Source organism: Tachypleus tridentatus, chromosome 3, assembly GCF_004210375.1.
Source record: "Tachypleus tridentatus isolate NWPU-2018 chromosome 3, ASM421037v1, whole genome shotgun sequence".
Classification (NCBI taxonomy): domain Eukaryota; kingdom Metazoa; phylum Arthropoda; class Merostomata; order Xiphosura; family Limulidae; genus Tachypleus; species Tachypleus tridentatus.
This window is the reverse complement of record NC_134827.1, coordinates 78,392,909-78,415,166: the sequence shown is the minus strand read 5'-3', so window position 1 is coordinate 78,415,166 and position 22,258 is coordinate 78,392,909. Positions and strand designations below refer to the sequence as shown.

Sequence of the window (22,258 nt, the reverse complement as noted above, 5' to 3'; positions counted from 1 at the left end):
TAAAGATGTACATCAACATTATCAATTCACTTTATAATCTTAAACGCCTAAATCAGATCCCTCCTAATTCTCCCTTTCTCAAAAGAAAACAATTTAAGAGATCTTATGACAGCCTCTCCATCCCAGAAATTATTCTCTTAATCCTTATCTGAACCCTTTCCAACAATTCAATGTCTTTCCTAAAATAAGAAGCCCAAAACTGAACACATTATTCTAAATGTGGCCTAACCAGCGATCTGTATAATGAAATTATAACCTCTTCAGCCATGTATTCAATATATCTGTAGATACGACCTAAAATCCTTTTTCTCCTACCATTAGCAACAGCACAATACTTTGATAACTTTAGACATTGACCAACTGTTACACTAAAATCCATTCCCCTTATAACACTCTTAAGGTTATTCACATCCAAATTATACTTATATGATGAACATATATACAAGTCTTTATTTGCAGTAATTGTGCCTGTCTTAATATTTACTGGCCAGTTTACAACTTTCATTTAGTTCTTGCTCGTTGCTGGGGTGAGAATATTCTTTCACAATTCTTCAGAAAGCCAGTTGAGGAGGCTTTGCTGAAAATATTAAACGTTTTGGTATATGATTTCAATTTGGACAGTGTGTGTCTGTGTTTGTATGTTTTCTTATAGCAAAGCCACATCGGACTATCTATTCTTTCCGTCGAGAATCGAAATTCTGATTTTAGCGTTCTAAATCCGAAGACTTACCACTGTCCCACAGAGACAAAGATAATTTTTTATGCATTTACACTGCAGAAGAACAAAAGGAATCCTGATTTTCCTCCCACATTCGTACAAAAACGTCAACGTGCATACGTCATCGACTATTCAAAATCTATTTACAGGGGACTAAAATCTTAAACTCATACCAATTTGTACAATTAGCTGAATCAGCTACAGAGCCAAAAATAATATGCGATTCTAGCCTCTGCTACGTGTAAACTTGATTTGAGTGCAAATTTACCACCTTTCAGTATTCAGTTAACAAAACGTTATACTGCGTATAAAACACCTACACTAAAATTTAAAATAATTACGTAAATACACTTGACCTAAGATACATTTCAAACTAATTATACTTATAACTGCCATCCTCTACAGAGAATATCACCAATCAACATGTATAATACCTAAGAAGATACATTTTTAGTAATATCTTGTTGCAGCGTTTTCCATTCTGGGCACAACTCGGGAAGATGCTGAAAACGTTAAGATGTCATGAATTCTTCATCATTTCATCTTCCGATGTAACGAACACTTTGTTCTCAATACCAATAAGATTTGAAAATGCTTTGAAGGTTAAAAGACAAAAAGCCAATTACCTTATTTCTGATTTTGTTTTTGTTAGATACGTCCAACCTGGTGGATCGAAATTTACACGTTATATAGCTACTTTTAATTTTTTGTTTTTAATCAGATATAGATCCTGAATTTTAGACTAAATAACTTACCCCCTTTCCAATGGCCCAACAGTAAGTCTTAGAGCTTTTAGTGATACGATTAGCACAGATAGCACATTTTATGTCGTTGTGTTTAGAAACACACAGACAAATCTATAAATAGCCAACTTAAGTAACCAGTGAAGCTAACAATTCTCATGCTGGCTGGAAAATAACATTGTATTGTTTGTTAGTTCACAAAACAATATTACTTAATTCTGGAAAACCGCTGCTCAAGTCCATGTAGGATTGTGAATCTTGTTGGTTTGTTGGCATTGTTAAGTCAACAATAGATGTCTATACGTTATTTTGTAGCACTTGTACATAAAATAATCGTATGAGTCCTCGTGTTAGATATATGTATATACAATGTTTTACTCTTTGAATATCAAAAAGGATAAAAAAATAATTAAAAATCGATTCTTATATTTACATGAAACTATATTTCATGATAAAATATTTTGGTTTTAAAATGCAAAATTTCACAGATAAAATATTTATTGTAAATATTTAATATTAATGTACTGTTACACTTTTTTTTCTTCAAAACGAGCACTTGAGATTCGTATTTCCTTCAAAACTACAAAAACGTATTTTATCGCTTTCCTAGAAAAGAAATCCATGAAACTGTTTGCAAAATATACAACTATAATTCTATATATGAGTATAAACATTGAGCGTCATTGTTTCTCGTCATTATTAATTTCAAAACGCATTGAAAACTGCATGATCAAGCGCTATTGGAATTATTATAATTACATTTTTAGTGTGTTTTTCTTATAGCAAAGGCGCTCAGACTATCTGTTGTGTCCACTAAGGGGAATTGAACCCCTGATTTTAGCGTTGTAAATCCGAAGTCTTACCATTGTCCCAGTGAGGGACTACACTTTGAGCGTTAACTCAGTGTTTCCAAAACAAAGTAAGTTTAAAATTTTCTCATAAAACCATTTTATTCATAGTTTTAGCATCCTTCGCAGTTGATTTGAATAGGTATTGAGGCTTCAGAGCAATTATAATCACTTAGTTTCTACCTTATGCTTTGAATTATGTGGTATTCGAATCAAATAATCAAAATCAATATCACTGGTATAAAACGATATTATGCGGTAAGTTGCAAATGTGGAAGTACGTACTTGAAAAAATATAACATGTAAAGCATTATCAGTTTTGAGTGTAAATTTATGTAAAAAATTGTTTCTTACGACGAGCGAAAGACACTCAATATAAGCGCCCCCTCTCCTAGGAATACATTAACATTAAAACACAAGATCTTGGCTAGACAAACAAAATTCGACTTGTAAATGGCATCCCCTTCGTTTCACTTTGTAATTATTTTTTATCACATAGGCTTCGAGCATGAGTCGATTTGCAGAACGATTCTGACAAGTTGTTCAAATCGTCCCATACGCTAAGTTATAGGAACTTCCAGTGGTTTCAACATCTTGTGCAACCTCTTCGTAGCTAGGAGGCGGAGTTGCTCGGATATCTTCATCCTCGAGATCACTGGGTAGAGTTGGCTCAATAGGGGAGGCATACATTACCACGTCTGGGTTGGAAGCTATGAAATTGCCAGTTTGTGAGCGTTCATGGAGATTATGTCCATCCGACGCATGCTCTTCCACAGTTGGAGCATTAGGTTCACCTGCCTCCTCATTGGAATTTTCTTGAATGTGTGTAGATGTTGATGATGTGTTGTGTTCTTCTTGGCTAGAATGGTGTTCATCATTTCTTTCATGTGGACTTCTTAATTCCGGTTCAACAGCAGATTCCGTTGGAGGTTCTCTCTCTGGCTGATTTACAAAAGGTTGCAAACAGATGTCACTGAACTCAAAAACCGGATCAGTAGAGAGGACATCATGTATGTTATTGTCTTCAACAAATGTTAAGGCACTGGAAGTAACTGGTTCAACAACTTTTGGTGAGGTAGGAATCGTTGACTCAGATACACCTAAAAAATTACTTTCTGAAATATCGTTTGTTACGTTGAAATCATTGGATTCAATTGAAGATTGACACGAAAAGGGTGCTCTCGGTACTGAAGAAGTTTCATCATTGTTAATGCTTCCAACTGGTTCGTTAGTACGACACACGTTAAGATTGGTAATTGTGTTACAGTTAGGTGGCCCTACATAGTCCACCTCAACAGGTCTGATCAGCTGCCTTGGGACATCATATAAGTCTTCCTGATCCAGGTTCGTTTCGTGACCTCCCTCATCAGCAACTAAAGCTTCCGAAATAACAATATCATCATTTATTGCTTCAGTTAACTGTTCTCCACAGCTTCCGTTTGATAAAACTTCTGAAACAGTTTCACATTGCACTCCATCGATTTCATTAGCAGGTTCTAATGAAATTTGATTCATATTAGAACTGGGGTCCTGGGATCCGCTGACATTTAGATCAACGCCGGAAGCTGTGTCCTGACAACGACCGTTGTTAGTACCCGAATCTGGGACATATGTAGCTGTCGTTTCACTTGATTTATTTTGTTTATTTATATGTTCATTCACAGAAACATTCGATTGGCTATCAGATATACTAATACTGGTATCTGGTGTTTCGGTTTTAGATTCTTGTTTTTCGCGCGACTGGAGAGAGATTACACCATTGACAGTTTGAAGAAAAGAATGTCGGTTGCAAGGAGGCTTTGGTCCAGCTGACGAAATATTATTTTCAGTTTGAAAGCCTTGATCACGTGTTTGTACAACAGCTTGTTTATCTCTTGAATCAGGTTGTTCATTTCTTTCACTATAAAGGAAGAGACGATGTATCATGTATCAGTTAAACTGATGCTCAATGTTTACTTCTCATTATCCATTTCATCGACATTTCTTCTCATACTCTTAAGTTTTGTACATTATTTAAAATTCAAAATAATGTAATAAATCAGAGCAAAAATGAATCATTATATGTTTTTTTTTAAATAATATTAACAACGACTACTGGTAAACATAATTAACAAGGAAAAGAGAACGTAAGCCTAAAGTTCAGGAAAAATAATAACGAAAACCAATATAACGATGAACATAACAAAATTAAAAACAACATAACAATGAACATAAAACTAAAAACAATATAACAATGGCCATAACAAAACTAGAAACAATATAATAGTGAACATTACAAAACTAAAAACAATACAATAATGAGCATAACACCAAAACTTAAAACAAGATAACAATGAACATAACACATAACAAAACTTAAAACAATATAATAATGAACATAATATGTAACAAAACTAAAAACAGTATAATAATGAACATAACAAAAGTGAAAACAACATAAGAATGGACATAAAACTTAGAACAACATTATAATAAACATAATACGTAACAAAACATAAAACAACATAATAACGAACATAACATACAAAACTTAAAACGTCACAATAATAAACATAACATATAACAAAACTTAAAACGTCACAATAATAAACATAACATATAACAAAACTTAAAACATTACATTAATGAAGATAACATACAACGAGACTTAAAACAATATAATAATAGAAACACAAAATAAAATAAAATAAAATAATGGACACAGCAAAGGTCAAAACATTAATACAGTGTCTACGAAACACTCATGTATGGAACATGAATTAAGATATAACAGATTTTGACACTAATTTGTAAAATTAGTTACAGAATAATTTAAAATCTAAATACAATTTCGAATTAGTTAGCACATGCGAAATTTATTGTTATTACTACAATTAGTATTTTACGATTACAATCTTGTACCAAGTAATTCAACGAGTATAGATATATACCCTACCCTAGAAGGTCTAAAGTACTGTTTGATAGAACTGTACTTAATCTGGCTACAATACTCTGGGCATCAGCGTTGGATAGGTCAGAGTTAACGGAAAATAACAGATAATTTTGACCATTGATCTTCAGTATTGGAGCTGATGGCTCGGGCTGATTAGAAACTACCGAAGCCGTGTCGAATGCAGAAAAATATGGAGGCAACATATTGAGAGAAAGCTGACTGGCGGAACAAGCGTTAGTGAGAGGAGGCGCCGATGGAATTAATTGTTCTGTGAGGCTGTGGTTATGCTTTACTGTTGGTCTTCTTGATTTCCCTTTCTGTCGGCTCTTATGGCTGGTCTTTGAGCCACAGAAATGAATTCCCGATCCGATGAGCACCAGGACTGCACCAATCACAGATACGATAAGCCACATATAGTCCCATCGGTAGAAGGCTAGAAATATCCCCCCCACGATAAGGCAACAAGCTAACGTCCCCAGAACATACGATGAACATAACAGGGCATTGCAATGACTAGAAGATTCTTCATCTTGAGGGTCCCCAACATTGACTATCGTTGTAGATGCCATCTGCGCATAAGATAAAAGAAAAAAAATGAATAAAACGAAGAGACATATATGTACGTAAAATAGTGACATCTTCCCAGTGTTAAATAAAAGCATATAAAACATTGGAGAAGAGCCAATAAATCATCATTGGGATTACACCAATAGAGCTTAATAACAGAACGATGAACAGCTTAAACACGTGATAACAATGAAACTCAATTTGTCTCATCTTGTTCAATTCAAACTGTTACTATTTATTTATGTTTGTTGTTAAGCGCAAAGCTACGCAAAATTGACTATCTGTACAGTGCCTACCACGGGTATCGAAACCAGGTTTTCAACGTTATAAGTCTGCGACATACCGCTGAGATACAGAGAGAGTTAATCAACCTATCTGTCATTCAAAGTAACCCTTGCTGTACCTGAGACTTAGGATGCCAAATTGTCAGGTACAGCTATTCCCAATTTAGAATTGCTGTTCAGAGAGGTAGCAACTAGTCAGCAAAACCACACCGTCTATGAGACTACTTTAAACAGAATAAATATCACGACTAACTGCCACGTTTATAATTCTGTCGTAGCTGAAAAATATGGAACGCGTTCATTAGTATTTCTATGGTGTGTGTGTGCGAGAGAGAGATGGAGAGTTTTCTTATAGCAAAGCTACATCGGGCTATCTGATGAGTCCACCGTGGGGAATCGAACCCCTGATCTTAGTGTTGTAAATCTGTAGACTTACCGCTGTACCAGCGGGGGACATTTTTATGGTCAAACCTGTCGATTAACAACCTGACTTGATATGACAAGGTGGTTAGGGTGCATGACTCGGAGTTTGTGGGTCATGGATTCGAATCCCCGTCGCACCAAACATGCTCGCCCCTTTTAGCCGTGGGAACATTATAATGTGACAGTCAATCCCACTATTCGTTGGTAAAAGAACAGTCCAAAAGCTGGCAATGGACGGTACTGACTACCTTCTTTCCCTCTACAGTTTTACACTGCTCAATTAGGGACGGCTAGCGCAGGTAGCTCTTCTGTAGCTTTGTGCAAAATTCAAAAACAAACAAACTAACTAAACCGAATCATCTATTGTAATTATTAATTGATATTTCATAAGGTTTACATCACCTCTGGAACATTTCATATAAGTTGTACGCTAACAAACTACATCAGTGGGAATAATCGGAAGATAATGTGCTACTACAGACGATACATTGTATTAAATTATTAATACGTATGGTAAAATGTATGTTGGGCAATTTATTATTTGAGCAATAATATATGTTCATTTATTTTAAATTCAACACAACTACGTAAAAATCTGGTGGTTAGGGGTTCTCGAATCACATTATGCGAATTACGTGTTCGACTCCCATCAAGGGTCATTATTATGTAACGGTCAGTCCACTAATTAATTGGCAAAGAGTTGACAACGAATAACATTGAATAGCTGTCTTCCCTCTAGAATATCACTTCTAAATTAGGGACGACTAACGTTGATATCTATTGAGTAGTTATGCGCAAAATGCAACACAAACAGCTCTATATTATTTCAACAACAAAAAAATTGGTTCGAGCCCTCGACTGGCGACCTCTAGGTTAAAGTCCCGTCATGAACATACTCGTCCTTTCATTTATGGGGAACTTTATAACGTGACAGTCAATCCCAGTATTTGTTGTTAAAGAGTAAACCAACAATTGGTGCTGGGTGATGTTAATTATATGTATTTCATTTAGTCTTACTTCTAAATTAGGAATGGCTAACGCAGATTGTTCTCGAATATATCTGCGCGAAATTCGATAAACAAACAAGCAAGTCAACAAAAGCGGACGTTAACTGGCGGGAACACATAAGAGTAGGAAATTCTTATACCTCGAGATTCCTGAATTGAAACGTCAGACACACATCGTGGACGTTACTGTAACTTATATAGAGCATAAAATGTTTCATATATGTTGTTTGTTATTATGCACAAATCAATACATAGGGCTATTTGTGCTCTGCTCGCCGCGGGTATCGAAACCCGTTTTCCAGCTGTGTAAGTTCGCAAATACCATGTTGTTTGGATGATTAGACCTAAAAACTATACTTTATTTCAACTTTATCCCCCAAAATATAAAAAAAAAACAAATGTAATTTCTTGTATCTAATAGAGATTTCCATTGAAACCTTTGTAACCAAGTTAAATTCGGAATTACATTTTGCATGTGAAATTTTTGTTCTGATGAGGCACATTTTAATATTACTCTATGCATGTGGCATTTCTGTTTTGATGAGGCACATTTTAATATTACTCTATCCATGTGACATTTCTGTTCTGATGAGGCACATTTTAATATTGCTCTATCCATGTGACATTTCTGTTTTGACAAGGCATATTTTAATATTACTCAATCCATGTGGCATTTCTGTTCTGATGCGGCACATTTTAATATTGCTCTATCCATGTGACATTTCTGTTCTGATGAGGCACATTTTAATATTGCTCTATCCATGTGACATTTCTGTTTTGACAAGGCATATTTTAATATTACTCAATCCATGTGGCATTTCTGTTCTGATGAGGCACATTTTAATATTACTCTATCCATGTGACATTTTGGTTTTGATGGAATAGCGGTATATTTACCGTATTAGAACGCTAAAATCCGGGGTCCATCTCTCACGGTAGACACAGCAGATAGCCTAGGGTGGCTTTGGTATAAAACTAAAAAAAAAAATTGTTTTTATAAAACAAGTTCTGGAAAGTTTTGTTTTTGTTAGTTATTTTTTTATTTTATAAATGCCTTCTACGTTTCCTTCGATTTCAAAAATACTTCAGACCTCTAATAAAAAGATGGTTTGCAACTTATAAACTTTATTTATTTATTTTAAAAAATCGTAAACAACCATTGTAGCATAATCAGAAGACAGCATTGTAAATGCAACTGGTAACAACAAAATATGATACAAGTCGTTATTACTGATTTGTATGTATTCACAATGAAAAAAAACAACTTCGGTGATTCTTGAACAAAAAAATCTTTTTAAGCACAAAGCTACGTATTGTGATATCTGGAAGAAATAAATTTTGCACGAAGTGTTTCATTAAAACGAGAAGCTTATAAATACGAAACTGTCAGATATGCAGAGTTACTTGCATACAGTTTCGGTTATCATTTAACCAGCGTTATGAGCCAGCTGTGAAACTGATTCCGAAGAAAACCAGACATGAAACAGCACGTGACAGTAAATTATACCACTGTCGGCAGTATTCAGATTTAAAGTAAGAATCTAGTGTTGCCTGTCGTGAACAAAGTTGTTCACCTATCAACTCTCATCATAATGATCCTGAAATCCCAAAATGCGTCCAGCACAAAACAGTATTATTCTGTAGACAATAAATGTGTAATACTCAGTAGTGAAAATCCGTGTTAAGGTTTTATATCGTAAAATGACTTGTTTGGTTATGGGAGGTTACACTGAAATACATACGGGGACATGAAAATATATTTTAAAATTTGAAACGGACAAGGAGGTTGAAAGAAACCCAATTATTTGAACACGAATTCCAAGAAGAAGCCCCCCAGTTGCACAGAGCAATGGCTGCGAATTCATACCGCTAGAAAGCGGGTTTCGATATCTATTATGGGCAGAGCATAGATAGCCCATTCTGTAGTTTTCTGCTTAATTCTAAACACTCACTCACCCAAAAAGCATATCCATAAAATTTTAAGATATATTCAGTGTTCATGGAAAGTGTATTTTAACATGAACGTGTTTTTATTTAAATATTATTTAAAAAATGAAATTGTTTTTATTTAAATGTTATTTAAACATAAAGATAAATAAGTGAGTCATTGATATTTTTGTTTGTGTTGAAGATCAAGGCTACACAGTGAGTCATATGGACACTGCTGTGATCGATCACCAGAGTTATAAGCCCTTCAGCTTAATCTCTCTCTCGGGTTTTGGGTGTCATATACATACTTTTTGATCTTACTGCTAAGCCACTGCGAAATTAATGAATTTCCCGTAAAACTACTTTCTGCACATTTTACAAAGATAGACTCACCATCTGCTTATCGATCAGTGGGTATGACCATCACTCTTATAACACACCTACAGCCCCAAACTGCAGAGCACAATTGTTCAATAGTGACGGGGCGCGGATACAGGAACCACGAACCATGCTGGGTTTGGTTTGTTTTTAATATCAGGCAAAGCGACACGAGGGCTTTTTGCGCTAACCGTCCCCAATTTAGCAAGACGAGTTATCACCAAATCATACCAGGACAACCGAAAACTGAACTTTCTAATTGGCTGAAATATATAAATGTAAAGTAAGATTATCGAACATGATATTAAAAAATTATGCTAATCTTCATTGAAGTGAATTAAATGTATTGGCGTGCTCCAGGAATAATGTTGTTTTTAAATTTACTGTTAACACTTGCGGGATAAATTTGTACAAGTGTAATAATACGGTCTTTTATCCTTCCATGTTACTACTTCGCAGGGTGCGGATCGATCTTCACTAAAATTGGTATGAAGGTTCATTAGATTGATGGGGAGGATATATACATATTTTCAGTTTGACTTCGCCCCTTTTGAAGTATCTTTTCCAAATTTGGCATGAAGGTTTGTTGGGTCCATGGGGAGGTACATATAAACGTATGGTTTCACATTTCTTGTGTTACAGTTTTTGAACTTTTTTTTTCTATAATTACATATAAGGGAAGCACCGTTTAATGTCCTAAGATAACCTTTCATTAATCGTGAACTTACATAGCTTCCGTCCAAGGGAGGAGTACTTCCAGCTAGTTATTAATATTGTTTGTGTCAGTTTCCGTTAAACCAAATAATATTGAGTTTTATGGTTATTTGTAGTAACGCACGTCCACTCAACGATGTGTGTGTTGTTCAGTGCAAGGCTACACAGTGGAATATCTGTGTCGTGATATGCAGAAATCCAGTTACTTATCTAGGTTACATTAAACTATGGTGTAAAAACAAACAATAAGAACAAGTGCAGATCAGTACTCCGGAATCTGAATTACGTTTGTAAATCACTTTAAAAAAATTATTATACACATTATACGCAAGTAAATACGTGAAGTACGTTACTATTTTAAGGTTATTTTTCACCTTTGTATTATTATAATCTAAAATTCTAAAAACAAATATTTAATAACTTTTCCTCTTATTTTTCATATGTTCCAAACGTTTATAAACTATATTAACTTTCGAGTGAAAACAGCTGAACGCCACTGTGCATTCAATGTCAAAACTTGAACCGGATAACGTTAATCTACGTCATTCATGTTCGTAACCAATGACTAGGCGATGAAATACAACAACGTGTCTCGATCCACATTGGGTTGACTGACGAAATGACAACCAACGTTTATCATCATTCTACTAAAAAAACATGTCGTTTTTACATAAATATTTACAATAAGATCCTCACACGTGTGGTTTATTTATTTTATTTATCATTTCAGCTCCAGCAGTTGTAAGCATTATCTTATCTTTAAGATGGTAAATCTGGGGTAGGGAAGCACTAACTCTGAGTAAAGAAAAAAAAATGTATTAGAGTATGAGAAATTAGTTACAAAGTTCGCAGACGCCAATTATAAAGGAATAAAAATTTACTCGCACAGAAAATCGCACAACCAAAGTAATTACAGGCATTAACAATATCTGTTATTGAAAAACCACCCTCAATGTGACAGTAAAACGAGCAAAGACAAAAGCAGTTTTAAGTGTCATACAAGACAACCTTTTGGAACTCTGTTTACTAGAAAAAAAAAGTTCAGTAGCTGCATTGTCGTCAGTAGAGTAACTTCGTTGTTTTCCACTCAATATTTTGACTCATTTCTGAAACTGTGATAATTTTATGTAATTAACTACTGAAGGGCCCGGCATGACCAAGTGGGTTAAGGCGTTCGACTCGTCATTTGAGGGTCGCTCTTTCAGCCGTGGGGGCGTTATAATGTGACGGTCAATCCCACTATTCGTTGGTATAAGAGTAGTCTAAGAGTTGGCGGTGGGTGGTGATGAATAGCTGCCTTCCCTCTAGTGTTACACTGCTAAACTAAGGACGGCTAGAGCAGATAGCCCTCGAGTAGCTTTGCGCGAAATTCAAAAACTACTGAAGGTGTTGCTATTCTTTGTTATTTTTTAAAGTGGTGCAACCTTAATATTCTATTTATTTTCTAAGACAGCGAACGAGTATTTCTGTTTAAAAATAGAAATTTCTTACACTTAATAAACATCGCAACGAGAAGCGTAGTTGGTTTTGGACAATTCAGGAACCCTCCATCTTCGTTGGTCATAATCGTAATGAGTCAACAAAGAGTATATAGTCAACCAAGAAATACTGAATTAGAGTATATAGTCAACCAAGAAATACTGAATTAGAGTATATAGTCAACCAAGAAATACTGAATTACTTACTTCTGTAACCAACTGGTAACGTGGACCTAGTGGTTGATTTTGGTTGGTTTTTTGAATTTCGCGCAAAGCTACACGGACGCTGTCTGCGCTAGCCGTCCCTAATTCAGCAGTGTAAGACTAGAAGGAAGGCAGCTAGTCATCGCCACCCACCACAAACTCTTTGGCTACTCTTTTACCAACGAATAGTGGGTTTGACCGTCACATTATAACGCGTCAACGGCTGAAAGGGCGAGCACGTTTGGTGTGACGGGGATTCGAACCCGCGATCCTAGTGGTTGGTATGAAATGTAATGAATTCTTGAGTCCATGACTCACATTATGTTGGTGCAAAATCGAGCTCTACAATTTGGGGCAGTAGGTACGTCATACGAGTGATAGTTAAATAACATTAATCTAGTAGAGTATAGTCTATCGTGTCACAATTAGGGACAACTAACGCAGATAGTCCCCGTGTAGCTATGCACGAAAACATATACACTAATCTTATGTTTATTTTTTGTTTGTTTTTATGACCACGTTTTCGACTTAATACTGAATCTTTCTCAGAGCCAAAAGAGCGGGAGACGCTAAAATAGAATATAGAAGATTTTAACCTGAACGTTTTCGTGTGCACACAAGGCCTAAGTTAATAGCAATGCTAGAGAACCACAGGTTTCAGATGTAGTCGTCCCTAATTTTCGACCCATGGCCAGTGGCCAAGCAAGCAGTCAACGGTATCCACTGCTACAAATGATTTATCGAGTTTTTTTAAACCGAATAACGGAAGTGACTCTCACTATTATAATACATTCACAGCGAACGTGGAGCGTATTGAACGGCGTTATGTTTCAAGTTCCAGGCCCATATCACATCCCAAAACACAAAACAGTAGGCCACTCGCGTTCCAGTTCTTGAAAACAGCGAGCATCAAATACTCAACTATGACCTTAATATAGCGCCAAACCGTACAAAACAACTTAAAACTCGTGAACCAATGTTTGGAATAGTACGTAACGTATTCTGTTATTTTACGGTATAACGTTTCAATCGTTCGCCGCCAAAAGTTTTTCCTAAAATCTACGTCCTGTTGAACTTTCCACATACTTAGAGTTATTTGTGCACGAAAACACATTCATGCTAATACAATAATGGAAGCCTCCCTCCCTTCTCCCAGTTGCAAAGCGATATATTTGCGGACTTACAACGCTTGGGCGCTTAACTTTAAAGAAACAAACAATAATAAATTAACAATCAACGGTTTATAAGCATAACAAAGTGGTTTTATCTTGGAGAACAAGCTACGTGTTAAGATAAGGCATTGGTCTATCTTCAGATATTACTTACAGCTAAGCAAACGGGGTTCTTTATATATGACATATATATTACAAAATCGCAAAACATGAAGAGAAAATACGTGAGGGTTAAGGAATGTTGTCTTTTAGCGACAGAGACAGGGTCAAGGCTGGTGAAGCGTGTAAGTGAAAGTTTGGTGAATATACACACACACACACCAATGAAGAAGACAGACCAATGTTCTGTCAACACTTATAGTATGTTTACCAACATAAAATCATTTCATTACGTTTATAAATCGTTGTTTGTTAATTTACTCTCCACTTTATGTTAGTATGTCTTCCCTTCCCCTTAAGCATGCTGTATTTAAGCAATATCCTACTATGTATCTTATAACTATGGGTATTAACACTTTTATTGATAAGGAAAGTACAACGTTTCGACCTTCCTAGGTCATCTTCTTAACCTGATACATTTTTATTTCAAGTGGGTTTCTCGTCATCAAGAATATCCTACTATGTTGGAAAAAGAAATGACGTTTTGCTCCCACTGGGGCAGCCTAACGGTAAGTCTGGAGTTATAACGCTAAAATTCGGATTTCGATTCCTCTCGGTGGACACAGTAGATAGCCTGATTTGATTTTGATGTAACAGAACATACAATCCCTGTAGGATTATAACACTAAAATGTGGATTTCGATTCCCCCCACCCCACCGATGGAAGCAGCTGATGTCTAAGTATGGTTTTACTCTAAAAAAAGAAACTAATGTTTGTAACAAGATTGTACAAATAATTAAAAATATATATACACATTATAAAATATATCGATTAAACGTTCTAACCAGTACTGTGTTTGTTTCCTACCGTTAAGTAACGATGATGTTCTATTCCTTTGAAGCTTTAATATAATAAAATACATCTGAATTTAACAGTAAGTCACAGTGAGATGTCATCTGGCGGCTCGCGAGCTAAGTCCGGTTCATGCAGGTATTTTATTCTGCTCCTCTTTGCTTTTTAAGTCATATTTTATTTTGACTAAATTACCGAAACAAAACCTTGACCTATCAAACCAATCCCGTGACGGTTCTTCAAGTGTTTGTTTTTGCTTGTTTGTTTTGAATTTCGCGCAAAGGTACATGAGGGCTATCTGTACTAGCCATCCTTAATTTAGCAATGTAAGATTAGAGGGAAGGCATCTAGTCATAACCAAATGATAATGGGATTTACTGTCACGGCTGAAAGGGCGAGAGTGTTTGGTATGGCGAGGATTTGAATCCACAATCCTCATATTATGAGTCTAGAGAACTAACCGGGCCTGCTCTTCAACTGTTAACTCAGATATTTATTCAAAATCTTATACTTAACTGAAGGATCTCTAGTAAGTGGTAATAATAAAAAAATATATTCTGAACATGCATTTAAATAGTATTGGCCCCCAGGTGAGAAAACTGGCCCACAAGCATTAAGAAGTTGGCCCTTCCTCCTCCAGAAAATCAGCAAATTGTCTTGGGTCAGCGTCTTATCAAAAGCCAATGAGAAAGTCTTGGTTTGATTAAGTTATAATTTCGCGCAAAGCGACGACTCGATGGCTATCGTCCCTCGTCCCTAATTTAGAAGTGACAGACTAGAGAAAAGGCAACAAATAAGGGTACTGATTGTATCATTATAACGCTCCCACGATGAAATGGCGAGCGTGTTCAGTGACGAAGATTCGAACCCGCGACCCTCATATTGAAAGTTGAATACTAACCACTGGCTGATTTCTTGAAATTGGGTGGGGAATATAAGCCCACCCATGGCTGCTCACTGATACACCTTCAATACATTTCCACGTCTACTAATTTTTATTGATGAGCAAAGCTAAAAACATTCTAATGCTATGAGGAACCTCGCGTTTTCATACACAACTGTATCTACTTGTTTCAGCTGAAACTGTCCAATGTAAACCATTAAGTAGCCTGTTTTTGGAAAGTGTAATGCAGTAAGATGAAAAAAATAACAATATAAATTAGTGACTCTATTCAAAGGTTACATGTTACACAGACCTTAAAGAGTTATCTATACCAAAAAAACTAAATAATACCAAACATTACTGTGTTGTGAAAAAGTCTGGAACATGTTTTCAGAGCAAGATTCCATTTTCTACCACTTTAACAAATTATGGCTTGACAGTTATCCAATAAGCATCGATTTGATTGATTTATGCGACAACATATATGCACCACCCTTATTTGTGTGAATGGTGTACTATTATATTTACCATTGTTATTCACTAAGGGTTACGATTTTATGTTTCTTTTGCAGATGTATAAAGTGACGTCAAAATCATGTGTTATAGTTTAATCCCATTTATTGGACGTCAGAAGTCTTGACGCTGTAAATCATCTCAGTGATGCCTATAAAGAAATTTATTTCGGGAAACTCAACAGTCTTGGATTCTTTTCTCACAAACCTAAAAACATACGAATTTTCCATTGATATAACAAATTGGTTGTGATTAATTAAAGAGATTGTATGAAGTCCAATAAGGCGACGATCAGTGTCACGTGCAATAAATGTCGATCAACGGCTACATACATTATAAATCTTCACTGGCTTCATTATGTTACAATTTGGCCAGCGTTGTTTTAGACTTAACCTGAAACATCACACACACTTATTATATTGAAACCCCCTCCACACACACACACAAATATATATATATTCAGAACACGGGGCAACAGAGGTTTGAACTTTGACCACTCTGATACACTGTCCAGCAAGCATACACCTGTGTCACACCTAGCCCCAGTTAACACGCTACATTTTTCTTATTTCTGTCTACCTTAGTGAAAGAAAAAAATAAACGATATACTCAGAGAATACTTAAATTATCTTCCCGAAAAACTAGTCGTGCCAAAAAAAAAAAAGTGTAAATGGCATGCAGACTGTGGGAAGAACGGCCACGAACATACCTTCACATGAATGTCTGTACGTTTATTCTGCAGCGTACCCAACGCTAGAAGCCTGTTGTGTAGCTTTGCACTAAAGCAAACAAATCACACTTACATACAAAATTTCTTGTGATTTTCGAAATCGAACTGAGTGTCTGACGTATGAAACTTCGTAACACCAGTACGTTGTCTTAGGATAAGGTCAGTATTCTTTGGTTTTAAAAGCTTTGCCAAACCACTGACCGACTGACGGACAAAACGCTTCGTAAAACCGGTATGTTTCTCTTTTAAGATTTGGTTTGTCTTTGCAGTAACAGAAGGCATTAAAAAAAGCTTTGCCTAATGAAATAAGCAATGCTAGTCCACCAGCAACTCCAGACTGACTCGTTTCTAACGTTGACGAGATACAGAAGTGGGGTTACCTTAAGGTAAACTCACGAGATTTGACTTATGAAACCCCTTGATTCTTTGTTTTTTTGTTTGTGAATTTCACGCAAAGCCACCCAAGGGCTTCTTGCGCTAGCCGACCCTAATATAGCAGTGTAAGACTGGAAGGAAGACAGCTAGTCATCACCACCCAACGCTAACTTTTGGACTACCTTTTTACCAATGAATAGTGGGATTGACTGTGACATCATAACACACCCACAGCCGAAAGGGCGAGCATGTTTAGTGTGACAGGGATTTGAACCCACTATCTGCAGATCTGGTATAACATAGAATCTCAATAGGAAATCAGTTCCGAAACGTTTTGGTACTTATGAAGTATTGTCTGTAATTCAATGTACGTATAATTAGAACTTGATAAGCGGTTAGATATTCTGAGTGGTTACAACAGCGCTACCTTACGCGTATAATATGCATTAATACAATTTTTCGAGGTTGTTATAAGGATTACAATATTAGTAAGTAATACGGACTTTAAAGAATGTTTACAAAATGAAATCGTAGGCCATAGTTGTAAGACTTAAAAACAGACTTCTTGTTAACTACCCAAACATGCGTATCCTTCTGTTTGTTTTTGAACTTCGCGCAAAGCTACACGAGGACTACTTGCGCTAGCCGTCCTTAATTTAGAAGTGTAAGGCTAGAGGGAAAACAAATAGTCATCACCAACCACCGCCAACACTTGGGCTACTCTTTTACCAACGAATAGTGGGATTGACCTTACTTTATAATGCCCCCACGGCGGAAAGGGCGAACATGTTTGGTGTGACGAGGATTAGAACCCGCGACCCTAAGATTACGAGTCTAATACCTTAACCACGTGGCCATTCTGTCAGGAAACTTACGTCTACACGGTAGAACACAAATATCGACAATTTTCGCTGTTCTTGGACTGTGAGTGTCCACGATTCGCGTATTGCCAAAAATTCGTTTATAAAAGTGACGGTCAAATTCTACTCTTCCATTAGAATGTTTCAAAAGTTGGCAGTGAGTTCTGCTGCTGCCATTCCTAAGTCGATCACTTTAAGATTACAGACAGGCAACGCCGACAAGTCTTTTGTAATTTTGTAGAAATCAATGAAACAAACAACTCATTTTATTTGGTTTTAAATTAAAAAGTTCAATAAAACCGGACTTAAAATGGAAATTTATTTCACGACGAAACCTAGAAGTTTATGTTTTTAATACTGATTATAAGTAATACAACCACAAGTTAGTATCGGGAGAATGTCTCAAAATACCTTGTGTATTTTGCTCTTAACAACGAATAAAAAATTTTTTTTATCCTAATGTATTTGACTTTGATGTCCATGTATAGATAGTCTTGCAGTACGCTTTATGTATATAGCATTATTAATTAGTATCGAAATTGGAAAACATAACACATTTCTGGTTGATACAGTGTTAAGAACAACATATTTATGGTTGATACAGAGTTAAAAACACATTTTTGGTTGATACAGTACTAGAATACTTTGCCAACGGTTGAAGATTGTTGTTGTTGTTTGTTAGTAAGCACAAAGACAAACGAAGGCGGCCCGGCATGGCCAGGTGGTTAAGGCAGTCGCCTTGTAATCAGAGGGTCGCGGGTTCGAATCCCCGTCACACCAAATATGTTCGCCCTTTCAGCCGTGGGGGTGTTATAATGTTACACCAATCCCACTATTTGTTGGTAAAAGAGTATGCCAAGAGTTGGAGGTGGGTGGTGTTGACCAGCTGCCCTCCCTCTAGTCCTACACTGGAAAGCTAGAAACAGCTAGCGCAGATAGCTCTCTTGTAGCTTTGCGCGAAATTCAAAACAAACCAAAAGAAGGGCTATCTTTGTCTGCCCATCATGAGTATCAAAACTAGGTTTACTAGCAGTATACGTCCGCTAACACACCACTGTGGGGTAGGTTGAGGAAATAACTATTCAAGATTTTTGTATAAATGAATGTTGCATGCTACACTAAAGTATTAATATATTTTAAATGCTTATTCTATCTTCTAATATGAAAAATTAAGAAATTCACATTCGCAGAGAAAATAAAATTTTTATAAAACCACTAGCTTATTCCACTTGGAATTATATTGTAATCTTTAAGAACATACACACGCTCGGAGAACTGATGGATACAATTTTAAATTAAATGAAACATTTGTGTACAGTGCATTCAGACAAGACGTCTCATCATCAATCTAACAGGAATTGACTGTTGCAGGCTAATGTAATTCGAAACTACAATCCACAGCTGATCCGAATAACTGCATATGAACACAAAAGTATCGTGTTATGTTTTGTTGAACAGTAGCAAATCTTAACACTGTAGCTATTAGTTGAAAACACTTTTTATACCTAGTTTATCAAGACAAAACTACCTACAGGACGCACTCTGTGTTCTTAACAGGAGTGATAGTTTAGCAGTTTTCCACTTTTTGTATCTCAGACTATGTGAAACCAAACTAAAGCGTATTCTCAGTGGGGGTGCTCTGCTGGACCTTCACTTCAAAAACTAAATTTCAAGGCAATCCATTACGAAATAGACGAGAAATAAGTTATCCAATTTTCACTGGTTTCCTCTCTCTCTCTCTCTCTTTTTGTTTCTCGACACAATTATGGAAACTTTATTTGACAGATGAACATACGTAAGTTTCATGGACGTTTATAAAGATAGATCTTTACAACCTACAACTAGGTGTCAGATCTGTATGTATAAGCAACAAGTGCAAAGTTATTCAAGAAAAAACCGTATAATATTCATCAAAATTTTGCGACACAAAAAGTCAAATGAGTTATTGGTCTAATATTTTTACTACAACGTTACCCACGAGTAAAAGTGAATGAATTAAGAGACGGTTTAGTTAGAACAGCAAAACTTTAGTGTGAAAGCACGTGCAGTGACATAAGTATTGGTTAGTCCAAGCAAACTAAATTATTAGTTTCTAGTTCAAGTTCTCAAAAGAATCAAACAGGGGGACGACTATTATTTGTTATCCATTGTCAACTTTTATTGAAAAATTTTCAAAATTTTATGAAATTCTCTTAATTAAAAAACGTTTAGTGTCACGTGATAGCACTGTAAATAATGATGCTTCATACGTGTCAACTGATTACAAGAAACTGTTAATCTAAATTCTATGGCGTTACTATAAAGGAAGTTCTTAACACTTTTTTAGATAACAAAAACTACCACCATATATTTTAATGAATCTGGATGGCTCTGTAAACTATAGGTCGATTCAGGATAATAGTTAATATAGGTTGCTATCAAGTGTTACTTTCATACTTGCTGTGTATTGACAAAAAGTCATGATAGGTAGTCAAAAACATGCCTTTGGTGACAAGAAAAAAGGATTTAGTGTGTAACTTAACGGAATGAAATCAAAATTGATGGAGACACTTGTGGTTACACTTAGAACACTGATAATAATTTTAGAGCAAATATTCATTCATCAGTTAGCTAGGCCTAGTATTTTGTTTTACCCATCATCGTGCCCCGAGTTCAACAAAGAAGGAATGATTCTATATAGCTCACAGCAGGAGAGTTGATAAGAAACAACATTCTGAGAACTTCACAGTACGCTTCAAACAGTCACAATTTAACGATTAGATCATGATTAACTGTGGGGTCATTGTTAAATGCATATTTGTTTGCAGTAAAACGAAAGATTGAATTACATTCTACTCAGTGGTAACAATTATGTAACCACAGAAAGTAAGTAAAACTTAACACTGAAACTATAGCTCTTAAATGGAGGGAACAGTCAGAGGCCTTCAAATGTTAACTTATTCTTGAAAGAGTTACCTCAAAACTGGGGTTAACGGACCAACAGCGGTTCCGCAAGATAGTCGGAATTATAATTAAAAAATATGATTTATAATTTATAGGATATTTCATAAAATTATATATATATGTATATATTAATTAAAACGTTTAATTTTTGAAAACAGCTTTCTATGTACAATGAGTTCTTTTTCTTCTTTTTTTTTATTTAAAAAAAAAGTTAAAGTTAGAAAACCGTTGACCTGCATCGTACTGGAGAGTCATGTTCACCGAGTGGTTAAATAAAAGCGTACTGCGAGAGCAGACAAGTTAAGCGCTATATTGCATACTAGAGTCATGGGATTTGCAATATACAACAGGCCAAAACTGAATATACAATAATAATAATGTCTACAAAAAAAAAAAAAGACTCTGACTTACCTATTTAGGCTGCACTTTCTGATTTTCAAATAGATCAATTGAAATGTAATTTTCTGAAGAGCAGTAATATTCTGCCTTTGATTTGTTTGTCAAGTTTGTTCTGTTCCTACTGGCTTTTCACGTACTAAACAAAGTGCTGTAGGGTGGTCTGATACGTTGACAATCTTTATCGTTGAAAACCACTAAATCTGAAAAAAATATTTATGGTCCCGAAACTCCTGTGTTTCTGTAGCACAAAATAAATCCAGACACCAATTTATTTACTACAACGCATGCTTAGACAAAGACAAGTGCGCCTTTTCATTTCGAAGCAGGTGTGACGCTGTGTACACGAAGTTGATTTCTACGTCACAAGACTTGGCAAACAAGCAACAGTTCAACAGTCGTCAAACAAGTATTAGCTAGTTCTCGAGACGCGCGTAACTCACCTGCATCGTGTAGTAACCCTCACGCTAAAGAGTTAACTTGGAGGTTTTTCATTTCATAGTATTTTAAGATTAAAAATAAGAAAAAAAGAATTTAGCGCCATTTTTCTTTTTCTGAAAGATTACGACATTGTATTTCAAAACACGGCCACCACAAGTTTCTTATAGTAGCTGTTTCCAAGTTGCAGTTATAATAGTGCTAGGAGGCTCTCGTGTCGTGTTTCCTGTCTTTTTGACAAACTTCAAGAGGGGAACCAGACATTCGTTAATTAAGAAGAAGCGGATATGGTAGTTATACGTTGTGGTTGTTGACCTCGTTGGAATAGAAAAGACTTGAGGGTTTTTCAAGATAAAAACTAAACGTCAAAGTCACATACATACAGAAAAGACGAGTTTCCTCAATAAAAAATAGAATAAGTTACAGGTATAAAAATAAAAACAAAAAATTAACTAATGAATGTTCATAATTTTGATTATTTGTCGAAAACAATTGCTTCGTACAACTAATTGTCTCTGGTACTGATATTATTTTCCAAGATTTCAACCTATTAAACTCGTGCCTTCTCCTTATTAAAAATAATTTTGAAATGGGTTATTAACTTTATATTGACTAGTAATGTGGTAACACGGTAAATATATACCTAATATATTTTCATGTATATGCGCTATTTATACTCTTCTTAGAAAATTGAAATGTTAGTCTTACTTCACATATTGAATTTTTAAGAGCATTTCAAATTTCTTATGCCAATAAAATATATATTTATTA

At 35.6% G+C, this 22,258-nt stretch overlaps 1 protein-coding gene across 2 annotated transcripts; it reads right to left on the bottom strand.

Moving 5' to 3' along the window:
* Positions 1–1,946: 1,946 nt before the first annotated feature.
* On the bottom strand, positions 1,947–21,729 carry LOC143247272 (uncharacterized). 2 transcript variants are annotated; one of them, XM_076495039.1, is made up of 4 exons: positions 21,065–21,729; positions 8,420–8,497; positions 5,245–5,810; positions 1,947–4,209 (listed from the first exon to the last, which is right to left on the bottom strand). In XM_076495039.1, exons 3-4 carry the CDS (start codon positions 5,808–5,810, stop codon positions 2,853–2,855), a joined length of 1,923 nt encoding a protein of 640 aa, XP_076351154.1. In that variant the 5' UTR covers positions 8,420–8,497; positions 21,065–21,729; the 3' UTR covers positions 1,947–2,852. The 2 variants fall into 2 exon arrangements, with proteins under 2 accessions (XP_076351154.1, XP_076351153.1); XM_076495038.1 differs by lacking the exon at positions 8,420–8,497 and having other exon boundaries at positions 21,065–21,722.
* Between the last annotated feature and the right edge of the window lie 529 nt (positions 21,730–22,258).

Bases quoted from the DNA above. Each gene is read 5' to 3' on its own strand.
- LOC143247272 (XM_076495039.1), bottom strand. From the start codon at position 5,810: ATGGCATCTACAACGATAGTCAATGTTGGGGACCCTCAAGATGAAGAA. The intron at 4,210-5,244 runs GTAGGGTATATA...CTTCCTTTATAG, and splicing joins AGTACTTTAGACCTTCTAGG to TGAAAGAAATGAACAACCTG.